Source organism: Etheostoma cragini, chromosome 17 (assembly GCF_013103735.1).
Source record: "Etheostoma cragini isolate CJK2018 chromosome 17, CSU_Ecrag_1.0, whole genome shotgun sequence".
NCBI classification, from domain to species: Eukaryota; Metazoa; Chordata; class Actinopteri; order Perciformes; family Percidae; genus Etheostoma; species Etheostoma cragini.
In genome coordinates, this window is record NC_048423.1 from 11,765,655 (window position 1) to 11,791,620 (window position 25,966).

The 25,966-nt window shown below is 40.3% G+C and overlaps 1 protein-coding gene across 2 annotated transcripts; it reads right to left on the reverse strand.

Moving 5' to 3' along the window:
- Positions 1-3,650: 3,650 nt before the first annotated feature.
- Positions 3,651-25,966, reverse strand: crtac1b (cartilage acidic protein 1b). Of its 2 annotated transcripts, XM_034898868.1 has the most exons (15): positions 25,778-25,966; positions 22,590-22,777; positions 20,463-20,659; positions 19,949-20,085; positions 16,144-16,300; positions 12,479-12,613; positions 12,210-12,352; positions 9,398-9,534; positions 7,956-8,038; positions 7,596-7,696; positions 7,324-7,492; positions 5,976-6,121; positions 5,088-5,130; positions 4,853-4,996; positions 3,651-4,572 (listed from the first exon to the last, which is right to left on the reverse strand). In XM_034898868.1, exons 2-15 carry the CDS (start codon positions 22,769-22,771, stop codon positions 4,445-4,447), a joined length of 1,902 nt encoding a protein of 633 aa, XP_034754759.1. In that variant the 5' UTR covers positions 22,772-22,777; positions 25,778-25,966; the 3' UTR covers positions 3,651-4,444. The 2 variants fall into 2 exon arrangements, with proteins under 2 accessions (XP_034754759.1, XP_034754760.1); XM_034898869.1 differs by lacking the exon at positions 4,853-4,996 and having other exon boundaries at positions 3,652-4,572.

Here is a 25,966-nt window from a genome sequence, read left to right on the forward strand (position 1 = left end):
GAAAACTCAGATCCGACATATAGTCTAGCTAGCTGTCTCAATTTACCCTGCAGAGATCTGAGGATCAGTTTTCCATAGTCCTCATAAATCCGCCAGAGTTTAAAATTACAACACAAAGAAAGTGGAAGTGAGGCAACAAACAGAGGGATTCAGACGCAGACGTACTGTGCACAAAATCCCACCCACACACAGACCTTTGTGTGCTGAGTCGCTTTATGAAGGAGTAAAACACGGTGGAAAATACAGGATTTCTCTCCGTGTTTTGGTCCATTTTGGAGACTCTTCTTTAAATAAATTTTTCTTGCATTATAGCTTACCGCTGCCCTGCCTGTTGGCTTTGGCATGACTATCTGCTCAGTTTATTTAACCCCAGCGTGAGTGACAGCCCTTGTGTTGTGTTTGCCACTGACTGGACCTCCCCCAAGTGCAGCCCAGAATACTAAATAAAAACAATGTTAAACATGTGGTTAAAGTTAAAATGTCACTTCTGATCACCTTGGTTAATCGTGAAACAAAGGTTATTGTGTGTTGTTCATCTAAGATCTGTTGCTTGGGGCAAATAAATGTTGCTGTGTCAGTCACTGCCCTCCCAACTGCTTTTTAAATGTAGAACAGGAGATTCTGAAGAGAGCAGGGATGAAACAGGGATAAAGGCTGACTACAAATACAAGTTGAAAAACTGAACAGAATTTTCTTTAAACTGTACATGTATGCCTTTCAATACTGAGATTTGTTCCAAACCATGTATGTAGGGAAAGAAATGTGTTATTGCTTATTTAATTACTGTGTCTTTGATGTTTAGGAAATTAGCAATTAGCAATTACAATAACCTAAAACCTACTTAACAGCCATCTGGGGGATGCTATTCATAATCAAGTGGTTGTTAAAGTAGCTTAATCTGTAATGCCGTTGATTTGTTGTTTGGACACGGTGAAGTTGGTCAAATAAATTTAAATCAAATTACTTGAGATGTTTTTAGGCAGGGATGATAGAGAATTAATTTCATCGCAGGCTGCAACAAACCCCAAATGCATTGACAGAATTAGGTCTTTACTTGCCTGAAAACACAGGAGACAAGAGTTTGCACACAGCCCCATTCTCCACTTATGAAGCTCTGAAAAGCCTGCTCGGTTGTTAGCATCAGGGACAAGCTTGTTTTCGCAAAACTTAAGAGAAATAAACATGCTTACCGTCTGGCTGCAGCTAAAAATAAACTACAACATATACATCCACATTTAACCAGCTTTTTTTCTTAACATATCCGTCTACTGTATATCTGATCTTCGGTCATTTTTGTGGTATGTGTATACTGTGCAACTGCTGTTTGTGGAGCATTCTGTGATTAGTGGTCTGAAGCATGCAAAAAAGGCATTTTGGGTTATTTTGCCACATGGTCCACACACAAACACACTGGCCCAAACTCCCCTGAAACATACACATTGAGCATTGTGTTCCAGATTTTATTTTGTACAAGGACATCTCCAATTGCAGTTCATTTCAGCGGAAAGAAACACATCTGGAGCCTTTGGGGCGCAAAGCAATGCCGTGGCAGTGACCATGACACACACACGCACACGCACACGCACACGCACACGCACACACAGCATCCTTCCTGCATGTTGTTGGACATATTTCAATGACACTGTTAAGGTACATTACACAGTTTAAGAATCCCAGACCTTGCTCTCAGTGGAGTCTATTCTGTTATTGTAGTTACAGATGAATATGTCATTTCACTACCTTTTTGTAGCCATGAACTTTCAGTCTATATCAAAAATATGTAAATCTATTTTTAGGTATGTCTAAAGTGGTTGAGCGTTGTAATCCATCACTGTGGATATTGGGTTTCATTTATTTTCTTCAACATTGCCTCATATATTAATGTTTCACCTGTCACAGAAAAGCTTATCTTGAGTTGAGTTGCCAAAGTAGATACAGTCAATACTGTAAATGGTATGTTTGGTTGCATATTGCATGTACATACAGTTAAGGACTGTCACATAGCCAACAATCTTCAGTGGGATCCTTTCTTTGTTTACAAACATTATAATTACAAACTGGATTTACACAGCCATGTTTTTGACAACAGACAACTACAATGTTATGTGGATTGTGGAGATTAAGTAGAAGAATGTGAGCAAAAGGGTCAAAAACACCGGTATGTCCTTTAAAAGCGTGCAATTTTGATAAGCATCTGTGGATTTCATTCTTCATGCAAACTGTGAGCTTGAATATCAGTTCATGTCTGGCCCAAGAGTGTGATTCAAACTACAAAAAAGTTTGAATTCTGTCGTCACAATCATATCATTACAGTAACCTCAGTTGAACCTCTTTGACATATCTGTTAGTGAACATTTCTGAGCAAACATTCAAATATTTGACTTGAGTGGACATGATGTTGCTAAACCCTTGGTCTCTCTCCTCCACAGAGTCTTTGGCTCAGATAGAGAGCATGACAACATTGTCGACGTGAATCCAACACAGATCCATAGTGAGTCATTTGAATTGCTTTAACAATTCCATCAGTGTTAGTTCATTAGTTTTTCATGCTCCGTTGCCTAGTAGTTTTCATTACAGATGTCTCAGCTGAAATGCTTGATATTTACAGGTGCCATCTGGGATTTGGGTGAGGGAATATGGAGAAATCTTTGAATCACACGTTTACACAAACACACACACACACACACACACACAAACACTACTCTGGATAACTTTACTTGCCAACACTTGATGAATCTATCCTATGCTATGAGAGTGATTGCGGTCTAACTCAGGATAAGATAATTTTGTTGTGCAGGACTGCTGAGAAGAGCTGATTCTTCCCTGCAGAGTAATGTGGTGGCCAAAATCTGTGTCAATATCTTTGAGATGACAATGTTTTCACTTTTTGGTAAACTTTTTTTGTCAAAATATTTATCAATTTCCTGAAAAGTCGTAAGAAACACATGGGAACGTGAAAATAATGATGTGTGTAGTGTTGAATAAAAAATTAAGGGTTCCATGTGCTTTGTGCATTTTCCTTCACCACAGTATGTTGATGAACATTACTGTGTGTACAACCTAAAAAAAAGGATCACCTCACATACATTACAGTAATAGGACCAGTGAGTTTTTTTTTATAATTTAATGCAAAAAACCACAGCTCCCCCACACACACACACACACACAAAGCAACACATTTTCCTTTTGTCTTTGCTTCTTGATATTTATTTAATTTTAATTAGAAAGGGTGCCAAGTTATCAAAAACGCTGACTTGACGTTCATTTACTATTCTCAATTCAAAGGATACGTCTGGTGTTATTTTAGATTTTTACTGTCAGCAAATCCCTTAAAAAGACCAAAATCAACAATAAATTGACCCTACTGACAAGTGTCTTCCTCTGAGCCACAGACCTCCATCGCTGTTCAAACCTAACAAGCGCAACCTGAAATAAACTGGTAAGTTTAGTTTGAGGTTTTAGTTCAAGGTATTTTTCAAGAACATTAATTTCCATGGTCCATAAAAATCTACCTTCTCTTCCTATTTTCTTTATGCTCTTGTTACCAGCCCATTATTTACTAAAATGAGAAATTGAGCATTTAGTACTAAATTAGGGATTCCAATAGCAGTATTGTAGGCTGATGAAATTATTACTTCAAGTACACCTTCTGGCAATTACACTTAATTTTTTTTAATTTGTTCCCACCTATTCTTTGCACACACACACACACACACAAACGTGTGTTTATTTTTCAATGTGCTATTGTATTAATCATAGGTATAGTAACTTGATGTGACCTTCCATGGAAGACAGATGGTCTGGCATATGTTCCTCACACACTCACACACACACACACACACACACACACACACACACACACACACACACACACACACACACACACACATACACACACACAGAGAAGCCAAAAGCTTGGATACGTGATGTTCCTCGGCATCCCAGTAAACCCATAATAATAATTGACAGTGACATTGCAAGGATTACCGCAGCGGCATTGTGGAGATACAGATTAGGGTCTCAGTGTGTCCCTAATAAATGTGGTGTGTGAAGCCAGTAGATTGGTCTGCTCTAAAGTATGAGCAGTTGTTCATATGCTGCAGCTCCACTTATTGTCTTGGTCTCAGTTCAGGTCCCGCTAAGATAAGTGCCAGGTGATGACGTGAGGGCTCTGCAAGTTTGACACAGTTAGTCCTGAACTCCATAGTTCCCAGTGAGCATGCTCCCTGTGTGTTTCTTTATAGTCCAGAGGGGGCTGGGAGCCAAGAGGTGACACATAGCAGCAGTGATGAAGGGGCAAAGCAAATAACTGATGGAAAGAGATAGCCGACATCCACATAGGAGAAGAAGTAGTAGATGACTCAGTGAAAAGTTTGATCTTAGAGGTTCTGTACATCCCCATTTAGCAGTGGAAAGAGTTAGGAAGGGGAGAATACAGTGACCACTACAGTAGTTTAGTTTGAAGATGGGTAGAGACAAGTGGTAGCACAGAGACAGGGAGCATCCAGAAAGAAAGGCCCGAACGCTTGCGTTCTCCAGAAGACCGCGTCCCCCCAAAGTAAGCAACCTGGGCTGTAGAATAAGAGGCAAAAGAGAGGGCAGGGAAAAGTTAGCCAACATCTGCGTCTTTATGGCTAAAAGGGAGCTCATTCACATGGGGGAGTTAGTCATGCAAGACAGCAGGGTGCAGAGAGGGGACAAGGTCAGAGGAATGTTAGCACCTCTAAGCCTTTTCTCGAATCCAGAGTAATTAAGGCAGCTTAAGGTATATCGTTCTCTTGCAGTGCTTCCTTTGTTCTCCTGATCTTGGTAATCCAGCTAAGTCTACTCTGACTCTGCCAGAACCACTCACCCACGCAGGCTGACCCATCATCGTTGGGCTCAAAGCCCTGGTTGCATCTCCTCTTGGCACGGCACTTATAGCTGCCATAGGTGTTGGTGCAGACAGGGCGGTCAGAGGGACACACAGTGGGAAACTGCATACACTCATCTTTATCTGAGGGAGGGCGAGGCGAGGGAAGGAAAGACACTTTGATTTTAAACAACACAAGCATAGAGTGGTCAACGGAAACATCTTTGCAACTTACCTGTGCAACGGCCATTGTCATTCAGAGCAAACCCCTGACCACACTGTAAGACACAGTCAGTCTGATTAGAAACAAGCATGTTTTTTGAATGAAAAGTGTAAATGGTTGTCTGTGATTCTAAAGGCGGCTGAAAAAATAAAGGAAAAATCTGATAAAATAGCTGGAGACATAACTAATGCCCTGATCCAGAGGACCTGAGGAGTCACTGAATGGCTTGATAAATATATAAAAATTGTTAATTATGTTAGACAGCACTCTCAACTACCATCATCCAAATATCAAATGAGGGAATACTAAATCTATGACAACAAACATGGAAGCTGTAGCATCTTTGAATTATTTTGATTTGTACAAAAATTACATGATCCCAATGAAAATGGGTGAGATCTACATGACCACATTAACCTGGTGGGGCCCAAAAAGGAACTGCTGATCCCCCAGTAACCCCGTGTTCTTTCCACTTTCTGTGCATTGTGTACATTCTTTCTATGCTAAAATACTACATGACCTCAAGGTTGCATTATTGGTAAATGACCAAACACAAATTCATTGTGAAATTTACTAAATATAAGCACAAAACTTAAATAATCAAGGTGTTTAAACTAGTATTTGATTCAGGGATTCTCTTCTAAACACAACATCAGGTAAGAAAACAGATATCAAAAACAATATCATATTACTGTATGCCCCTGTTCCTAAAAGACATTTCCAATTTAATTGGCACAAACCCTGCTAACACATTGTAAGCCTGAAGTCTGTGTTCCTTTGAGCCCTCTTATGATTAAACTACTTGTTTGACATTACCACTGGGAGCGCCAACCAATTCTACAAAGCTTAATGATCTTTGAGATGATGTGAATTGTGAATTATGACGAAGCACTGTTGTACCTCTATTTCCACAGTAGGAGTGACTTCCTCCTCATCTCTTGGATAGTGGATCTCCAGCACTGTGTTGACGTCTGAAGGCTCCAGGGGTCGGGCCACTGAACGACCATTTGGCCAGTACACCTCAACATTGGTTGCAATATCCTTACCTGGTCAGACGTACAGCACAGACACAACAAACACAGAGGAACATTTATAAGTCCTTTTATGATTCTTGAGGGCTCATAAAGCTTTCTCCTTTTTATCTTTTTCACTAGTATCGCATTGCCACAGCATTCCGTGATGGCAGAAAACATGCTCTGGTTTATTGGCATTTCTTTAAACCAATCACAATCGTCTCTGGCAGCATTAAGCGCCAGACGGAGCAACAGTGCCTCTGCAAAATAGCCTCAGAAAGGAACCTGTTCTGGTGGAACGTGTACGTTCAAAGTTTTTTTTTTGTCGTCCAGCAGAAAACTGGACAGATAGCCTAGCTAGCTGACTGGATTTATCCTGCAAAGATCTGAGGAGCAGTTGACCTAGGTCCTCTTAAATCACACAAAGTTCAAAAAATGCCAACACAAAGAAAGCGGAAGGTGAAGGACATTCCACCAAAATGAGGGACATCAGGCGGAATTTCCAGCGGCCCCTAACAGTCCTGGAAATTAAACGTGGTAGGTATAGACCCCTTTACTGACAGAGACACAGTGAGAGGCAGAGTGGCACGTGCCTCTTCTCTCTTCATTAACTATTTTAATCAGGCATAGAGAAAGCCCCTATCCAGAGGGCTTCTGCAGCTCTTAATTAAAGTGGCATTTCTAATGTAAACAGATCTTGAGTTACCTTGCCAGACAGTGATCAGTTCAGCAGGTGTGCTTCCTGAGAGCCAAAGAATATTACACCTTTTGTGCACCTGTATGACACCCTCTCATTTAGTGGAGTTTAGAGGAGTATGTCTCACATCTCTACCAGTAGTGAAGCATTTGCTAATGTGGAGGTCCATCCTGAAGCCACTGTGGTGTGGAAAGTGTGCATTAAAATTGATGACCTTGTTGATCTGTGCTCTGACATTTCTTATACAGAAAAGGCTTGCAAAGCAGCAAGGACTGAGCTAACAGGCCTGCGTGACCACCAGTTGATGCTAGGGCAGAAGGTGAAGGGGGGCTGGTTCTTTACAAACCAGGCCGGCGTCCAGCTGCAGCACCTGTCTGCTATCTCTTCCCACTTTGTCCAGTCAGCTCCCTCCCACAGTCTCCCATGGGTGTTCAAACAGGCTGGAGGTATTAAAACAATGCTTTCCACATGGAACTTTAGTTTTACTTGTGAACAGTTAAATAGTTTATGTCCTTTAATTGTTGAAATAAAAACTTACCAAGGCCAAAGTGGGCAACAGGCTCCATCTCACAGAGGTACCCTGAGCCACCGTCAATGATCCGTGTGTGTGGACCGCTCTTTTTGGTGTACAACACCACTTTAGCTCCTCTGGCGAAAGCACCAAACTTGGTCCGGGGGATTACTCGCAGCCAGGCGTTAGTGGTCCCCTAAAACGCAGACAGAATGAGAAAAAGGAGGATTTTGGTTAAGATTACACTACACTGAGTGACAAACTGATTTTAAGGCTTTTAAGGTCTCACAAACACTCACCTGGAGGACTTTGTAAACAGAGAGCGGCTGTGCAGCGCTTTCACCATGAGATATCAGCAGTTCGAGACGGCCATCACCGTCAAAGTCTGTGGCTACTGCTCCTGTAATAATGAAGACTAAACACTTCAGGAAACAGCCCACATAACATTTATTATTCTAATTCAGGGTGACTTAATGTTTTAACAGTTATATAGCTAAATATGTGAAACAAGTTTTTTTTGTTATTTATAAAGTGCATAAGGAAAGCCCAGTGGAGCTCTGGTGCCATCTAATGGTAAGATGTTGGAATAGCAGATATGAGGCTTGTTCTTGCACTGCCCATCATCATTGTCAGACAGCCGTCTCTTCTGCCACACTCACCGGTTCCTCGTCCTTCAGGCTCTGATGCCTCCCCAACATTCAACTCTTCTATCTGGGGGTCTCCATGCTCTCTCCTGCTCACCCTATCATATCAACAAACCAGTGTCACCCCTCAAACACTGTAAAACAGCAAAACCAATGCCACTATAAATATACAAGCAGTGTGTACCTAAGTACACAGTAAGTTTGAAGTACTTGATCTTGAGTATTTCCATTTTACTTTATACTTCTACTATCTTTCAGAAATAAATATTGTACTTTCTACATTTATTTGGCATTTGTAAATACTAGTTACTTTACAGATTAAGATTGTACACATAAAACATATGATCAGTTTATAAAATATAAACTGTTATAAAGTAACATTAAAGTGTTCATTACATATTTTGAATCAGTGGTAACACCCAAATAATGTATTATATAGTAGTATAATATACAACAATGTAACACCTAATAGCCCATTCGCCATTAACTATTGATACTGTACTTTAAATACATTTTGCTGACAATACTGTTATCTTCGTAGAATGTTGTCTAACTGTTAAGCACTTTTGGCCAAATGTTTTAAAATGTGCCCTTGAGTTGAATGTCTTCAGAAAAACATTAGTTGGAAGAAATCATGCACAAATAACCTTTAGTGCCTTTACCTTTAGTAACAATACATTTTATATCCAATTTTCTTTCATTTTATAGTGCATTATATGCTGATCCTGGCTTTTAAACCCATAAGCCTAATATTGATTAGTTGTATTGAATTAATGGCTTGGGCACAATAGTTTGAGCTTTCTGTCAGTGCCAAAGAGTAGAGTTAAATTAGCTGATGTATCCTCCCACTAGACGATGGCAGTGACCCCTGTCGGACATCATTGTGTCCAGAAAGATAATTTCTTCTCCAATGACCAGGCCTGCAGGAATATTCTGATCCAGGAAACCTCTGGGGCTTGCACTGATTATTAATATTCAGTATAAATTTACCCAACAGCTTATGCAACATTCATCATGATATTTGCATCCTGTTCAGAAAAATATGCCAGATCAGATTTTTATTCAGACAGTATGGGTTTATTCTACAATTAAGTCCTAACAATTGATATGTTTCATGCATTGTGAAACCTGAGTTCATTAATATTATCTGGAGAGGAAGCCAAACGGTAAGCCAAAAAAAAAAACTAAAACTGTCTTAATGAAAGATTCAGTCATGTGTAGAAGAGGAGGCGGGATGCCAGACTAGATAAGTATCCTTGGCTTGTAATTTTAAATTCTTCTCAGCTTCCTAGCCCAGTTTTAGAATATTAAATCAAGACACAAGAGTAGTCCATTAAGCTCATGATTAAAGTGCTATTAAAACTATCATACTTGTATAGTGTGTGTGTTTGTGTGTGTGTGTGTGTGTGTGTGTGTGTGTGTGTGTGTGTTGTGTTGTGTTATTTCTGTGTGAATACCTAAAAAGCCTGTTGGCGGAGGGTCCCCTGTAGGCGATGTTATTGAAAAAGACCTCCAGCTCATTGTCATTGTCAAAGTCAGCAGTCATGACGGTGCGAACCGGGGATGGCATTGAGAACTTCTGGGATGCTATGTCCTGAGAAAAAAAAGCAAACACGTGGTACATGAGTGAACACACACACACACACACACACACACAGGTGGGGGAAATGCCTTTTAAAAAACAAATTGTGATAACCGACTTTTGTTTTAGATCAAGGTTCAGAGTTAATTAGTAATAGTCCAACACTTTCATAAACATACTATAACTTTTTGTTACTCTATATGCTGATGACAGTATGTTTTAAAATTCTAGTTTTTATTTATTTCTTTACTTGGAGAGATGAGGATGATGCACAAAGTGTAGTGCAATGTAAGAACACCACAGAGACTTGTTCACTATTACATCTTGCATCCTACATGTTTTCAATCCAACATGACAGGTGACACGAGCTGAACTTATAGAGAGATCATAACCTGAAGGTCACAAGTTCAATCTCCACAACATTGAAAATCACTTTCCAGTCCTTGATGTTCGACAATGATATGTTATCTGCTCACTCACTCACTTCCTCACTTACTCACTCTCTCACTCACTCACTCACTCACTTACTCACTCACTCACTCACTCACTCACTCATTCATTGTAAAAGTGTAATCTAAAGCCTAAAGATAAAAACAAAAGCCCTTTTTTACATCCAAAAAGTAAGCTGCTGCTCTCCTGTCCAGAAAAAGTCTCCTCAGAAGATATGTTTTTGCACAAGAAAGTAACGGATATCACCCTGCTTCAGTGACACGGTTATAAGTCGGGGAAGAGTTATAGAGCAGCCCTTCACTCCCTCCAGTATTTACTCCCTGTTTTAATTATAAGGCTCATAAAGCCGGGGGTGGGGAGGGCTCAAAGTGACCTTCTGCTTCTCAGGTGAAGGAGAGGGGATGGCCAACTGAAGGCCCCAAGGGAGGGAGGGACAGTTCTACTTTTACTATATTACAAGGTGGTTGAATAGATGTTCCATAAGGAAAGGTACATTTTACAATAGTAAATGAATATCATAAATTACAGTACGGTTTTGGGGAATTAAAATATAATTATTATACTGTTTGATTAGTTGGAGTTTTCATGTAAATAATAGATTATTCCTGCTTTGATTTTAGTACACAATAATTGAGGAATCAAAACTTCTATTTGGGGCCTTTTCCATCTCTTTAAATATGTGTGTGTGTGCGTGCGCGTTTGTGTGTGTGCCTGCGTGTGTGCACGTGCGTGTGTGTATGTGTGTGCGTGTGTGTGTGTGTGTGTATGAGAGAAAGAGATGTGCGTGCATGTTAAACCTCAGCAATAGATTTTAATTAAAGCACAAACAGGCCTAATCGGCACTTTCAACTACCCAGGCAAGCTGCTGTTTCAGCCCAATTTAATTAACGGTTTACTGGAGTGATACAACAGCTTCATTATGCATGCCAAAGGTCAACACGGCTAGTAGGAGTGTCAGCATGTGTGGGGGGAAAGGGGTCTTAAATGTATTGTGGACTTGTGATTTAACAATCGGTTAGCTAATTCAATTTGTCTTTTGTGTGTGTGTGTGTGTGTGTGTGTGTGTGTGTGTGTGTGTGTGTGTCACTGATGGAATTGTCTCTGGGCTAAGCATCACACATTAACCCCTTATTTGACCCCTATAAAGATGCCTCCTGTGACATTTATCTCTTTGGTAAAAGATGCATTCGCAGGTGCTGACAGATAGATCACCAAGCAAGAAACCACCACAGATTTACACACAGCAGAGCTCGTCTCTGTCTCTGCCGCTCTTAACTGTACTACACAAACACCTGCACCCTGCTGTCTGTCTCACATGAGTAGATCATAGTCATTGATTGAGTAAATCACTGACCATCCATCTGTCTTTAAATTCCACTCAATCCCAAAGTTGGCCAGCAATGACTGACACGTGCTAATTCACTAGCCATGCGTTAGCATTGATAACTCTCTTGATTCACAGAGGTAATAATTAGTAGATAGACTTGTTGTCTTTGTGCTGCTTGTTCATTTGACATTGATTCTGAAGAGAGATAAAGAGAGAACCACAACCTCCCTCTGAAACCCTTTTACATAGTTTGCAGTGCCTCATGGGCAAATAACTCAAACCAAAGACGGTAGACTATAAGTGAATGCTGATAACTGGATTATTGTCCAACTTACCTACAGTTTTCATTGAAACTATTTACTACCAAAACAATTTTCAGAAGTAAAACTTTCAACAAGTATCTGCATGGGTAGATACCACAAGATATGTGGCAACAAATGCATTTTGTAAGTTGTCAACAATAAAGGCCTCAGTATGCTTCAAACAAAGTGCTTGTCTAATGGCGTGTGAAACCTTCTTAATGGCGGTGGTATCTTGGGGGGGCAGAATCTGATGGTTTTTCTTTACTTTCCATAATCAACAATCAGACAATTGTGCCCACTCCACCTGGTGTGCAAAGGTGTAAAAAATTATTGGAGTTTGAACTTTCCTCTGAAGCTAAATTTTTTTCATTTTTTCTCTCTTCATACAACTACTTCTGTCACTTTTTAAATGTACTACGGAAAATGTGTTGCCATTCATTTTGTCCTGCATCTCTCTTTGATTTTGGCCTTTTTGCCTGTTTGAACATTTGGAACAGCAGCATACTAAGACTTTTAAGCAGATATTGACACAAGAGGATTTTGCATAACTACTGCCGTTTATGTGCATTAGGGGTTGTTAAATATCCAGGAAACACAATTGGACCCACCTTGAACTTCTGTTTGCGGTTATTCAGCTGCATGTACAGGCGATGGGGTCCATTCCAGTTCCCGTAGACGATGTCTGTCTTTCCGTCACGATTGAAGTCTCCCAGAGCAACCCCTCTGCCATGCTGCATGGGGTCCTCCACACCTATAGGTATTTATAATACACTCTATAAAACGATATAGCCTACGTTGTGTATTGTTTTTGCAGAATGTGTGTTTAGAATTACTGATCAATGCCTATGATATGTTAAACTGTACATGTTCCTTTTACCAGCCTGCTGCGCCACATCAGTGAAGGTTCCATCTCCATTGTTCCTGAACAGGAAGTTTGGTCCGTACTCGTTGACGCAAAACACATCAGACAAGGTTTGACTGACAATGGGCCCCACCACGACACCTCGCCCTCCTGTATAAACAGAGACAGAGAGACAAGCCTCAATGGTAAGAGAATATTTGTCACTTCAAAAGAGGGTGAATAGACTATTTTTTAGAGATTTTTGAAAGAAAATGAAGCAGTATAGGTGAAACAACAGAGAGAATAGAGGGAGAGAGATCAGCGCCATAACAAAAGTGAACAGCAAGAGATCATTACTGTCTTTCCAGGCCATTTCCTCTAAGCAGGCAAGGTCTTTCTGCTGACACTGACTCTGATGGGCTACACACACATAGACACATATATAAAGACATATAGGCTCAAGGCTAAACAAATACAAAAAATGCAAAGACGCGACACGCTGAAAATATTTTGTGTTAACCAAAAGCTAACAGTAATCTCCTCATGAAAATATCTGTGTGACTGTTTACTCTCAATATAACCCCAGGATTTTTCAATGACATTCTATAAAGTGATGTGCCTTACTAAAGTGCCTAATCTGAGAGCAGCAGAGTCTAATTATGGAGTTGAAAAGGCTTTGATTGCCCTTCCAGTATGCAGACTCAGTGCTGTGAGTCAGGCCTCGCTCAGGATTTACTGGCCCGCTCCATCAGCCCAGACAAATATCACTCGCCCCCTATGGCCATAAACCACTAATGTCTCTCCAGAGATATGTAACCATTAGATATACAACTTCACTGTCTGTCACTCTGCTCTGATTAACGGCAGTTTGATGACAAAGCCGCCCACCGTACATCATTCACAGCAATTCTGGGCCGGCTCACCCTGCCCCTCTGGTGGCTTAAATCACATCCTGCATGTAAAAAGATCCCTGGTTGATGTAGATTGATTTTGTTATATCCAAATAAAAAGTCGTCTCCCATTTCCAAAACTTAGTTGTACATTAGCGTCAAGGACTTTTCAATGGTTACAATAAAGTATCATAGAGGCAGCGCTATTATCAAAGAAACAAATCATGGCGAAATCATTCATTTTGGCATTTATTGTTCTCCTCTTTTCAATACCCAAACGGGTATCCATCACAGGGTTAAGTGAAGTGTTGATCCAAGCCAGGAAAGTGAGCTGAGGTGTGGTGATGAATTTCAGTGTAAAGTAAAAAATCTATATCAAGGTCATCTATTCAGTTTCAAAAGCTTTTCAATGGCAGTTCAGAAAACAATAAACACACATTCAACATTTCGGACAATAGGAGGCATTCAAATGGTGAACACAATGCACACTATAAAAATACAACAACTGATCGAGATAAAAAATAAAACAAAATGCAAAAATAAGAAGAAGATACAGTGCTTGGCTTTGGTGTGATGTCAGAGGCAGGTAATGGTATATCATGTTTGCACATGGAATAAATGAAACTGTTTCAGAAATCTGTATCGGCCGCTGAAACAATATCGGGCCGATATGGTACAATTTTTACACATTGGTATCGTTCCAATGCCACAATATGGCCTATGTGAATGCGTATTTGACGTGTGTAGGCTTAGATTTGACTGTGTGAGAATTTAGATCTGAATCTGACCTGTCGAGGGCAGAAATACGCTTAACTACACTGCCAAAATCCGAAATAATAATCAGAAGATGAAGAAGATGTGAGTGTGGGAGTGAGGATGTATGTTTTTGCACAAGTGCATCGATTTAAACGACAAAGAGAGCCATGTTAGATGCCCAAGAATTCCCTGGCTTGCATACAGGTAGGACTGGCTCTTTTGGCTGACAGATGCAAATGAAATTAAACTCTGGCCAATTTTTTAAGTAATCTTTATAACGAATATTATTCGAGAGCTGGAAATAAACGAGCCGAATCGGTGCTAGCAAAATGTAACTACTGCGGCTAATGCCTAGCTACCTGCTAGCTAAAACGGCAATTATGGGGGCTTTATTTAAAGAGTGCATTTGTGCCTCCTTAATAGACACAAAATGCAATTAAAATGTCTGTGCAACATTTACATGAAACTTACATGACAACAAGATGCGTTTTCAACTCAGACGTTGTTTAAATTCACCTACCCTGTGAGCTGCTAGCTAGCAACAGACTTCCGCTGGTCTAGTGGGTGTTCCCCAGAGAGCCGTTCATGCCTTTGCGGTGAAAATTGTATTTTATTTCCCTCACAAATTTGGTATTTGAGCACTGTAGTGTTTCTGACCATATTAGGGACTATGTAACTACATGGAAACAAACTTAATCATGTTTGCGCCTTTTACAGTAAAATAATGTTACAGACGGCTACTGCTGTAGTCTCACGCGGCAGTAGCTCAGTTTTGCTATCAACGATTTGGCTTGTTTGTTTTCTGTCAGCTTCATGTACAGGCGTAGATAGTGAACGTCTTTCTACGCCGTTTTAAATGTTGTCAGCGAAAAGAGGAATACGATTGGTATAGAGAGAGAGCAGAAATGCTCCTGTTCGTTAAGCACAACGTTCGTCTGCTTTTAAAGACCGACTGCAAAAGCCAGTGGATGTTCAGTCCAGTTTGTTCTGGCTCCACTTTCACATATTACCTTTTGCAATACTTTTGCTTTGGCCATTTAAGGCCCTCTACTGTACTTTAAAGTTTTAAACTCTTGTACAATGTTCACAGAATACAGTGACTTGGTCTCAAGTGAGTTAGATGTTTATTGAGAATACTCAGGGTTGGCTTAAAGTGGCTAAAGATTTATATTTACATAAACATTTATTTTTCATATTTTGCACACAGGTAAAGGTGCCCAATATCAGTATTTATTTTTTTTTTCTATACAGAGATATCGACATCGGTAAATATCGGTATCGGCCATAACAGCAATAATAATCTGTATTGGCCACAATTTTCCCATCGGTACATCACTAGATGAAGGGATATTAAACTGGATTTGGCTTTTGGGGTTATTTATCAACTAAACATGTCCAACAGGGAAAGTTTCTGCTCACCAATGATTTTACTGGTCACCTAAATCCCATTACAAACCAAACAATAGGATTTAGGAGTGATTCCATGACCAATCAAACCAAAACATTTTAACCTCTTCAGGAAATACAGTCTCTATTTCCTTATTGGCATGTACAGTAACACTTTGATCAGACTGACTGAGCTGATTGCACATCAAACACCCTGTGCTGTAGTGAAGTCCATATACTTGTATTCACACCTTCAGAAGTCTGGGGAAACAACAACCGGCTTTGATAGATGCCATCTCTGTGCCGTTGAGCTGGTCTGATGTATGTCTCTGTTGCCCTTTGCCTCCCTGTGACTTTGACTGGAGTAAACAGCTGACAGGGCCAAAGAGCCCACTAACCCTCTCTCTTTCTTCTCTCACGCTTATACTCATCACATTCTCTTTCATCTCATGCTTTTTTCTCACCTGGCTCCTCTCCAGCTCTCCCTTACTGCCTCCCCTCTAGCACCCTCTGTGTACTGAAGTCCTATAATTCAGACTCCATAGGTACATCAAGCACATGCTCCTCTGCAGATGTCTCCGTAAATCAGACTGAAGGTCCAGTCCTGCTGGATGATGGCCTACATCTCTCCCTCACAAACACACACACACATATTTTTTCCATACCTACCTGTGAACTTGTTGACTCCGGCCTGCTCTGCCACGTTGGAGAGGGCAATGACGCCCTGTGAAAGATCACTTGCTGCCTCATCCATTTCAATAAGAGAATGAGGACCCACGTTGCCACTGGCATAGTTAGCTATGTAGATGGCGTAAAGGCCTGAACCCTGGGGGGAAGCACAGTAGGGTTTACATTTATCAATGTACTGTACAGGAATGGCATGTGTAGCTAAATGTTAGTTGGTATATAATTTCATGATTCTGGTTCAGTTCACCCAATTTACTAAAACATACACACAAACACACACACACACACTGTATATACTGTATACAGTATATATATATATATATATATATATATATATATATATATATTTTTTTTTTATATATATATATATTTTTAGCCTAGCAAACTTTGTTTTTTTCACAAGCTGTTGCAACAACTAGTAATGTTTCAAAACTACAACACCACACCGGATCTAGTTAGACCGGAAACAAAACAACAAGCACGCCGCACACACTTGTTTGGGCTTGTGAGCAGGCCAAAGAAAAAAGGGATCCATTTCAGTATCTCACGCTCGTCATTTGAGTGAATGACGATCGTGAGACACTGAAATGGATGCCAATATGATTCTGAATGGAGAGTTTATTTTTAAAAAGTTGCCAAATGGTTCGATTGACAAGACCAAAGTGATCTGTGTGTTTTGTTGTTGTGAACTGAGCTATCATCGCAGCACGTCCAGTCTGAAATACCACTTGATGTTCAAGCACACAGCTGATGCCCACCCCCGCCCTCGTCAAAATGTTTTTCACCCATTTATTGATGGTCAGTGTTACACTGTGTTATTTGTGTGACTGACTGCTCCAAGTGAGAATGTTACGTGTGAAATTAACCACTACAGTAGGCTATATGCCAATGTTGTTTTCAACAAAAAAACATTTGCACAAAGCAAGCCTATCCATATTTCCACGTTGATAAGAGCATTTAAATGAGATAAAAAACAATGTGATAAAAAGAAATCAAGGGACATTTAGAATAGATTAAATGTGCCATTAACTGTGATTAATTACGAGTTTACTATAACATTAAAGTGATTAATTGTGAATAAATATTTAAATATATCGTTTAACAGCACTTTCTCACCAGCACAATCTCTGATATCAGAAACTATTTTTTGGATGCTCTGGACAATTTACTTCAGAGTCACACGTTTTTATTGAAACTCCTTTTTACCACAGTTAAGAGGACATTGTTTCTGGAAAGACACATTGATGCTGTTTATTTTTTATTTTTTCAGTACTGTCAGTCAGAAATCTCAGACCAGTGACAATACATCTTCTTTTTTCTTTTTTTTTCTTTTTTTTTAATTTAGGTGAATTGTCCCTTTAAACTTTAAAAAAAAATTAGGGCTAGTTAGATTTAATATTTTTCTTACCCAACAATACATTAGTCTGTCTCTCAATACTCCTTTCCATCTTCCCTACCTTGTCTGTCTCTCAAGCCTGTTTGTTCCTGAATATGGGATTCTGGCCATAAATATGTATCCTTTTTTGCTAAAACGGATGTTTTTGGCCACTTAGCGCAGCAGAAACAAGTTGTGAACATTTAGGTTAATATGGTGAACATAACAGCTGCTTATTTACACATCCAGCTGTTTCAGAGCAACATTGTGTTTCACTTCAAGTCTTGTTTTTGTCCACCTGATGAACGTAAATCTAAATGCTCTACTACGTTTACCACCTAGTCGCTAACTGTGTCTGCCAGCCAATGATGAGCAGTTAGTGTATAGAGAGTTTTTAGAGCTTTTCACTGAAAACTGCTGCCTGCTGTGGTGGAAAGCAACATCATGAGAGTGAACCAAAACAATGAAGGTGCAGGGCCATACAGCCAAACATTGAGCTGTAACTCTGATTCACTTGATAATTCTTCGTATGGTTTCTTCACTGCGAGCAACCTCTTTTTCTTTAAATAAAAAGCCAAATAACAGGTTGGGCACAGTCGATTTTTGCTAACTAAAACAGGACAAAATAGGCTAGGTGTAATGCCGGGCTTATACTCGAACCATTGTTTTTGTTATGCACAGTTTCAATCCAACCTTCCCTCTTGATCTCCCTTTACCCTGTTTCCTACCCTTTACACCCTCTCTCTCAGTCTCCACCTACTCTTTCCTCTGCCTCCCTTTGGAGATTAATTTCACACTCCATTATCAGTCAGATTCCCTGCAGACACAAACTCACAGACGGAACCACACTAATAGACTACACACTGTATTTCAATGAGCTTTCCCACCAGGCCCTAACATATTTCAATCAATACGCACACATGCACATATGCAAACACACACACACATACACACACCATTTTTACCATTTGTGTTAACTTTACTATATTTTTTTACAAGACAAGAAAAGTAAATGAGTCTTGTTGATGTAAATGCTATGAAGCATCACATTATGGCCTGCTGAGGTGGGAGGAGACTGTTGCACTTACACGCACACACACACACACACACACACACACACACACACACAATGAGAATGAACTACAATGAAAAAGACCTGAAGGCCACTGGCAGTTACTTAACAAACTTAAAAGTCAACGATTTTTCAATAAGTCTTCACCCAAGGCTAATTTCTGTCACTGGAATTGGCTGCATGCCCTTTACATCCATCTTTACAGCTATCACTAGAAGCCTGAATAAGCTACCACCTCTATATAGCGTTTTCATTTATTCGTTTTCACAGGTGCTTTTTATCGAACGTATTTCAATTACTCTGGCGATCAAAATCCACTCATTTTCAGAAGCTCCATCTTGCCTGCCAAGGCAAAGTAAACGGATCCATCAGTTCAACGCGAGACCCCTCAATATGTCACCTTTATCAGTTTGTATAAGACTAATGATGGGACGTCACATTCGAAGGGGACTGGGAGGGATAAAAAGAAAAAAGAATGGATGACTAATTATCCCTCTTCTATTCTGAATGATAACACTTTATTTATGACCAAATAAGACCAAACACATTAGCTATCTAACCAACTATACAACAAGCTTTGCTTTTGGCCTATGTAACCTTCTGCCAAATCTGTTCTAATAAAACTTGTTCAGCAACAGCAAAATCTATTCTTCCTCCTCGTCACTCTGCTGGAACTAGCATGGAAGAACACACATCAGGGTTTTGGCTTCCTCTAAAAGCATTTTGCCATAAAAGCAGATATCTTTCCAATCAGTTTGGCAGCTGCACAACCTATCAGTGTTCAGTGAGATGGGACTGTGGTTGGAAAAAAAATCTATTGTAATCCCTGCTGTATAACTTTCTTAATCCCTTTACCTGATTGGAAGTGAGAACTGCATGCATGCACGTGAGATAAGTAACATAAAGAGAGAGAGTGAGTGTGTCAGTCAGAGATTTGAAAAAAAAAGGGAGGAAAGGAGGTGAAAAGAGGGGAGAAAACAATGGGAACGGGTTTGAGAGAAAGAGAAATTGCTAAAGGCAGAAAGCCGGAGTGTGTAGTCATCACTCCTCCCCTCGTACGATGTTCTATAAAACAAACGAGCCCTGGCCTCTGTAATTACAGTGGTGCGACGGACAGAAGAGAGAAAATGGCACACCATTCCCCCAAATGAACTGTCATAGCACATGCTGAGTGGGGCGGCGTAGGCAGGGCATGAGTTATCACTGGTAAACAAACAGAAGCAGCCATGCATGTACACAGAAGACACTCTGGGGAGTTTGTGTGTGTGGGGTGTAGTGTGGATCTACATAGACTCTATTTTTTGTGTGTGTGTGTGTGTGTGTGTGTGTGTGTGTAGTACCTTTCTGTCCACACAGGCCACTGAGCGCCCAGCCATACGGTTGGCAACATCTCTGTGTTCATTAATGTCATCGTTCAGCAGATCTTCAAAGCGTCCATTACGGAACTTAAACAGCTTGTCTGAATATGTTGCCCGACCTTGATATGGAGAGAAGCAGAGTTCAGGAGAGGCAAAGATTTTGCAGCGGGAAAAGTGGTGTTTTGCAATACAAGGACCGTGGGTGATTGGAAACACAAGTGGTTGTTGTGGCTGAAAGTGACCTCTATCATGTGAGGTGTTGTAGTTTTTGCAGTGGGCGCACTGTAACTCTTGGCTTGATTAATAGCAGCACAAAGCTTATCCGTTATCTGATTAAGACTCAGATGAGATAAGCTTAATATCTGCACACTGATTCTCCTTCTTTGTCTCTGTATAAGAGAACAGGCGCACCCCCTACAGGAGTGTGTGCACAAAAACATTTGTCAATGTGGTTTGGTAAAGTATGTCAACATGTGTGTAAATGCATGCACTGTACCAGAGAAGGCATTATTGGTGTTAAGGACGTAAATTTCCTCCCGGCCGTCTCCATCGATGTCACACGCTGTCACTCCAATGGCGTTGCCTTGGCGGTCTCGCAGGGCATAGAACGGGGAGCTACGGTTGTCAACAGCAATGTTGATGAGCCTTTTCTTTTGCTTGTCGTACTTTAGCACCAGGTTCGGGCCATTGTAGCTGTCAACAAGCACCAATGGCAAGCTGTTAAATCTTCTTTACATGGGACTGTCAGCAAGAATTTTGAAGCCTAAATCATGAAGTGCAATTTCTTTGTTCTACAGTTCATAAGTAGTGACTAATAATGTTGCCTAAAATTCCTGAAAACAATGTAATTTTTTTTTCATTTATAGATGAGCATTCTCAAATTTCTGGTCGTGCTGTGTTATGCAAAAGTTTTTTTTTTTTTTTTAAGCTGCTGAAAACTTAGTTTCAAATATTAAAGGGGAACTCTGATTGTACACATCCAAGTCTGTTTACATTGGCTGGATGCCAGCCGAATTTAGCCCCGCCCACAACATTTAAGGGCCGGAATTTCAGTTTGGACTTGATCCATTGTGGATTAACTAGGCTTGAACCAGAGCTGTTAGGACCGATCAAATTGTCAGGCCGGGCTTTATGCGATGATGGGCAGATGATCAACACTAACGTAATTGTTTGTGAAGTTAGAAAGAAGTCAGCTTACCAGACCTCTGTAGCTCACTGCTCACTCTGCTTCAGGCTAGCAGCTTGAGACTACATTAGCCGCTACTAGCGTAACCGCCCCACTAAATCTTTAAACAAACTGTCAGCAGTTTAGTTACATCACAATGTAACTCAGTGGAGTTGCATTGTGGGGTCCAACAATGTTTTAGGAGTGCCAAATCAGTGCTGTACTTTTAAGTATGTTTCTATTTAACTTTAACATCCATGACTAAATATGCAACAATCTCAAGCTAAATTAAAAAACACCAAGTTACATTTATTAAAAGTATGTTGATCTGCTTCATCAGGACAGTGTGGGTGTGGTTTGACCAGATTTGGTTGACAGTGGTCTGGCAACATCAGCAGATAACTCACCGAATCTCTTGATTACAATAAACGTGTGCATGAAGGATGACATCATTTAGAATAAATAGTTGGCTGAACAATTAATTTTTCAGGGTCTTTAAAATCACCATTCTGCATGTTTTACAATCAGTATACATTTTTAGTAATACATTTTCTTCAGGGCACCAATTCAATCTATCATGCTTTAATTCAGCTTGCAGTCAAAATCGGATTTTGCCAAAATATTAACTTAAATATCATAAACGTTTGGCTATTAATCAAAAAGCTTTTAAGACCCTGCCAAGGGGATATTTAGGACATAGTCTATTAATAACAATACGATTAACACAGAAAAGAGGCCACAATCTGATCCATCATCACTTTAAAACTCGTCTAAATTCTGACTTTTAACTAGACCATACAGTCTGATTATAAGTGAAAAAAGTGACTTCACTGGCTTGTCTCTTTAGCCATTGTATAATAATAGGAAAACACTTTTACCATGCTATACTTAAATACTGATGGTCAGTGGAATATAAACTTAGACACTCTATCCCAAGATCCTTCTAACCCAATGAAATGACTTCCTCCATGAGGTTTTGTGATGCCCTCTTGTCCAGCATACCTGCTGAATAGGGTGTCTCGGCTAAATGACATTTATTAAGCAGGGTCATTATGGTCCATATATTTTCTGTTAAGCATTGGAAAATTCATTGCTGCTTCACTGGATAGAGGCAGGCTTGCCAAATTGTTCCCATCAATGGTGCTTTATCCAATCACATTCATTTTCAACAGCTAAGCAAGCCTCAAGGCACTATTGCCATCTCTCGTCTTTTAGCCTTTTGCCTTTGTCTTGAACCTTTAGCTTGGAAAAAGGACTGCATAATATTAATCTAGCCTCTGATTTAAAGTTAGCTATCACTCAACACTTAATTCATTGCTCGAATTGTACATAAAACAGAGTTGTGCTTGTAACACTGTGAGAAGAGCAAAGGGGGTTTTAGGGATTCACAAAGCTTGAAAAAATCTGACTTTGAGTAACAAAAGGCTGTTTTACCCAACCTGCCTCCCCCATTCTCACCCAGCTACAAACATCTCCAGATCTCCGTCTCCGTCCACATCAGTGATGGCCACACCATAGTTGAGCTGGGTGGGGTTGTTGTCATAGTCAGGAGGAAGGACAGTGTTGGTTACAGCTGAGAACATAGGCTCTGATCGCTGAGCCAAGGAGATGGCAGGCAGGAACAAAACCAGCCACAACATCCTCACCTGGAGGAAAAAACACACCGTTTGCAACAGCTGAATTGGAGGAAGGTTACCGTTGTGCCGTTTGTCTTTTTTGCTGCTTCATAAGTCTCTGCCACTTTTACTCAAATGCATTTTCCAAAGAGCTAAAGTGCAGCAATTTGTCTGAACTAAAAAGTAGAACAATGCTGAAAAAAAATACACAAAAAAATCACACTTTTGTCCTGACATTTGAGGTAAATTAGTATCAAATAAAAAGTGTAAGTCATACACTTGCAAATTGCAACACATGCCCTCGTCGCTAATGCTCCAAATCCATTGTGAAGCAAACATCAGCGCATCGTTGGCGGAGCTTCCTCCTATACTCAGACATAAAGATGAAGATATACCACTGCAATCAGCAGCATTCTGCAGGGTTAGAGCTGAACAACCCATCACAGGCCGACGGGCTGAGGAATTACAGGATAGAAAATCCATACATGGAGCAAGGCATTAGCTAGAGGCCAAGTGAACGTAGAGGGAACCAATATGACCTGATATAACAGACCTGAACTGCTGTTTCCTCTGAGGCACGGACCAAATCTAAATTGAAAAAGCTTTTTTTTGGGATAAAAGTGCTGTGTGATGTCTGAGTGTTCTTTAGTGGCCAGTAGATAAAAGGTGAACATAGAGAAATTGATCCAATCGACTTGTGAAGTGCAGGCAGGTAGAGGTGGGCTTCCTGATGCTCAAACTCAAAGGACGAGAAACGTGACTTAGGGGAGAGAGGAAAGAGGAAGGTCACCTCATTAAGGCTAAAATAAAATGCTCATCACCAACAGCACTGCAATACTTTACACACACACACACACACACACACACACACACACAAACACACTAAATGTATTTTACAAGCTGACAACTTGATTTGCTCTCCCTGTGGATTTATGAATGCCGCCCATGTCATAGTGCTCGTTCCAACTGTAATGCCATTGAGCTGTTCCCATCTCTGCTTCTATACTGCTGCAGTTTCTTCTTTTCTGAGTGTCCAGGTGATATATGGCGCTTTAACATCTCTCTCAACAATTCAATTTAAGAAAATAAAAATAACGCATTGCTGCTTGAGTAATACTCTCAAAAGCATGTCGGCAGGGAGAGGAAGCACCTCCACTGACACCTGCAGAAATATGGCCAGGTTTAGCGCTAGCTCTGCTGATAACGCTGGCTAGAGAGCTGGTGCCAATGTAGACTGTGGCTGTTAGCAACAAGGGTTAATTAACAACACCGGGAGCTCAAGATGAGGCAGTTTCTCCCCATTAGTGCATGATGTTATGACAAATGGGCTGAGCAGTTCCAGACTACAGAAGACAGCTTTTCGAACTTGCTGATACGCTCCATGTTAGATTGGGGAAGCAAGCTATGAATTAAAAAAAAGGAGGAAAAGTAAAAAAGTAAAAAGAAAATTGGGGTGGAAAAGGGTACACGCAGAATCATTTTAAAGTAGACAATTAGAGAACAAAACAACAACTTAATACCATCACAGGTGGGCTTTAATGTCCATGCGGAGTAGGATACGTTATAAGACATGGCTTTATTTATATTGAAACTGCAGCATATTTCAGTTCATCACCAGTGTGAAGAAAAAAAATATTCCCAATAGTTAGGGCCGTACTACATAATAACTAGTTAGAAGAGGGATGTAAGAAAAAGACAGATTGAAACTATAGGGACCGGCCTGATAACATGGTGGGGTACTACATTATCCATTCAAGGACAGTCAGTCGCTTTGCTGACTGCAGTAAAAACCAAGACACCCTCCTTGAGTTATCAAGTAAAGTTGCAGTGTTACTTTCCAACATTTGATGCACTCATTGGGGTTTTAGGATGTAACATCTGCAGGGTCAACAATAATCTGTCCCACTATAAGAATAGCAAGCATCAAATAACGTAATTTGTAGTAAAACAGCCGTGAAATAGCCCTGTAAAAAAATATCGTGTGAAGCAGAGAAATGTTTTCGATTTGGTTATTTATATTGGCATTAGGAGGCCATTACCACAGTGTGCAACATCAGCATGTGCTTTCTGGAGCGTTCAAGCCAAGCTCTGATCCTGATAACACTGCGACAAAGAGCCAGCAATATCTTCAGTTTCAAACACACACTTCCAGAGGCTCTTCTCTGTGAAGGACACCCTCACTGCAGAACACACACACACACACACACACACACACACACACACACACACACAAAGTGTTGTACCAGGCATAGTGAATTACACTTACCAGTCACTCTGAGCAATCAACAATTGCCATTAAAGTTGAGCTCCAATTCATCCATCATTTACCACCATAGATATCAGACAATAAAAACACCTCATCCCTGCAGCAACTCACTACTACCGCCTCATCTGCCTCACAACAACTGATCACTGCCTGTAAAACATTTTGTCATGAACAAAAGGTCACGATGAAAACAATTTTGTCAGTTGTAGAAGTTTCTGTAAAAAGTTAAACTCTTGAATTTATCCCCAACATGACACATGATACTGAATAACTTTTGATGAATAATAATAGTAATACTAATAATGTATACATTCTCTTGTATTTTTCTAACATGAAATCATATAAAATGCACAATTATAAATGAATATAAGTACAAAAGCAACTAATTAAAAATATGAAACAGTTGGGAAATTACCAGAAAAATGTGCTACGATTTAAAACAGTGATAATTGGTGGATTAAATAATCTATTTTAGAAACCTGAGGGCGTCTTTCCTTTTACTATCTGCTTATCGTTTTCCACTTTGTGTCAAGCAGCACTTATTCCGTGGCAGTTACAGCAGGTGATGATAAAATAGAATCCTGCGCTAACTGACTGAAAACTGACGAGCAAGCGTCTTAATCTGGATTTAGGATTTGCTCTGAGTAGAAAGTTGCAGTCAAATCCGGACGGGGATCAACTTTCCATCGGCTCTCCGTGAGCAGATCCAGCGGAGCGCTACAGCCGTCCAGCAGCCTCAGCAGCAAACAAACTCACGTACTCACAGATGCAGAGACGCTCGAAAACTCCAACAAATCCTCCAGCGGCTGACAGGCAGAAAAGAGAGAGAGAAAGAGAGAGAGAGAGAGAGAGAAGGAGTTACAGTCAGCTACTTGTGCGGTGGATGCCGCGGTTATCTCAAGGGTTTTTCCCACTTATTCCCTTTACACAACTTCCAAAAGATTTGCTTTATG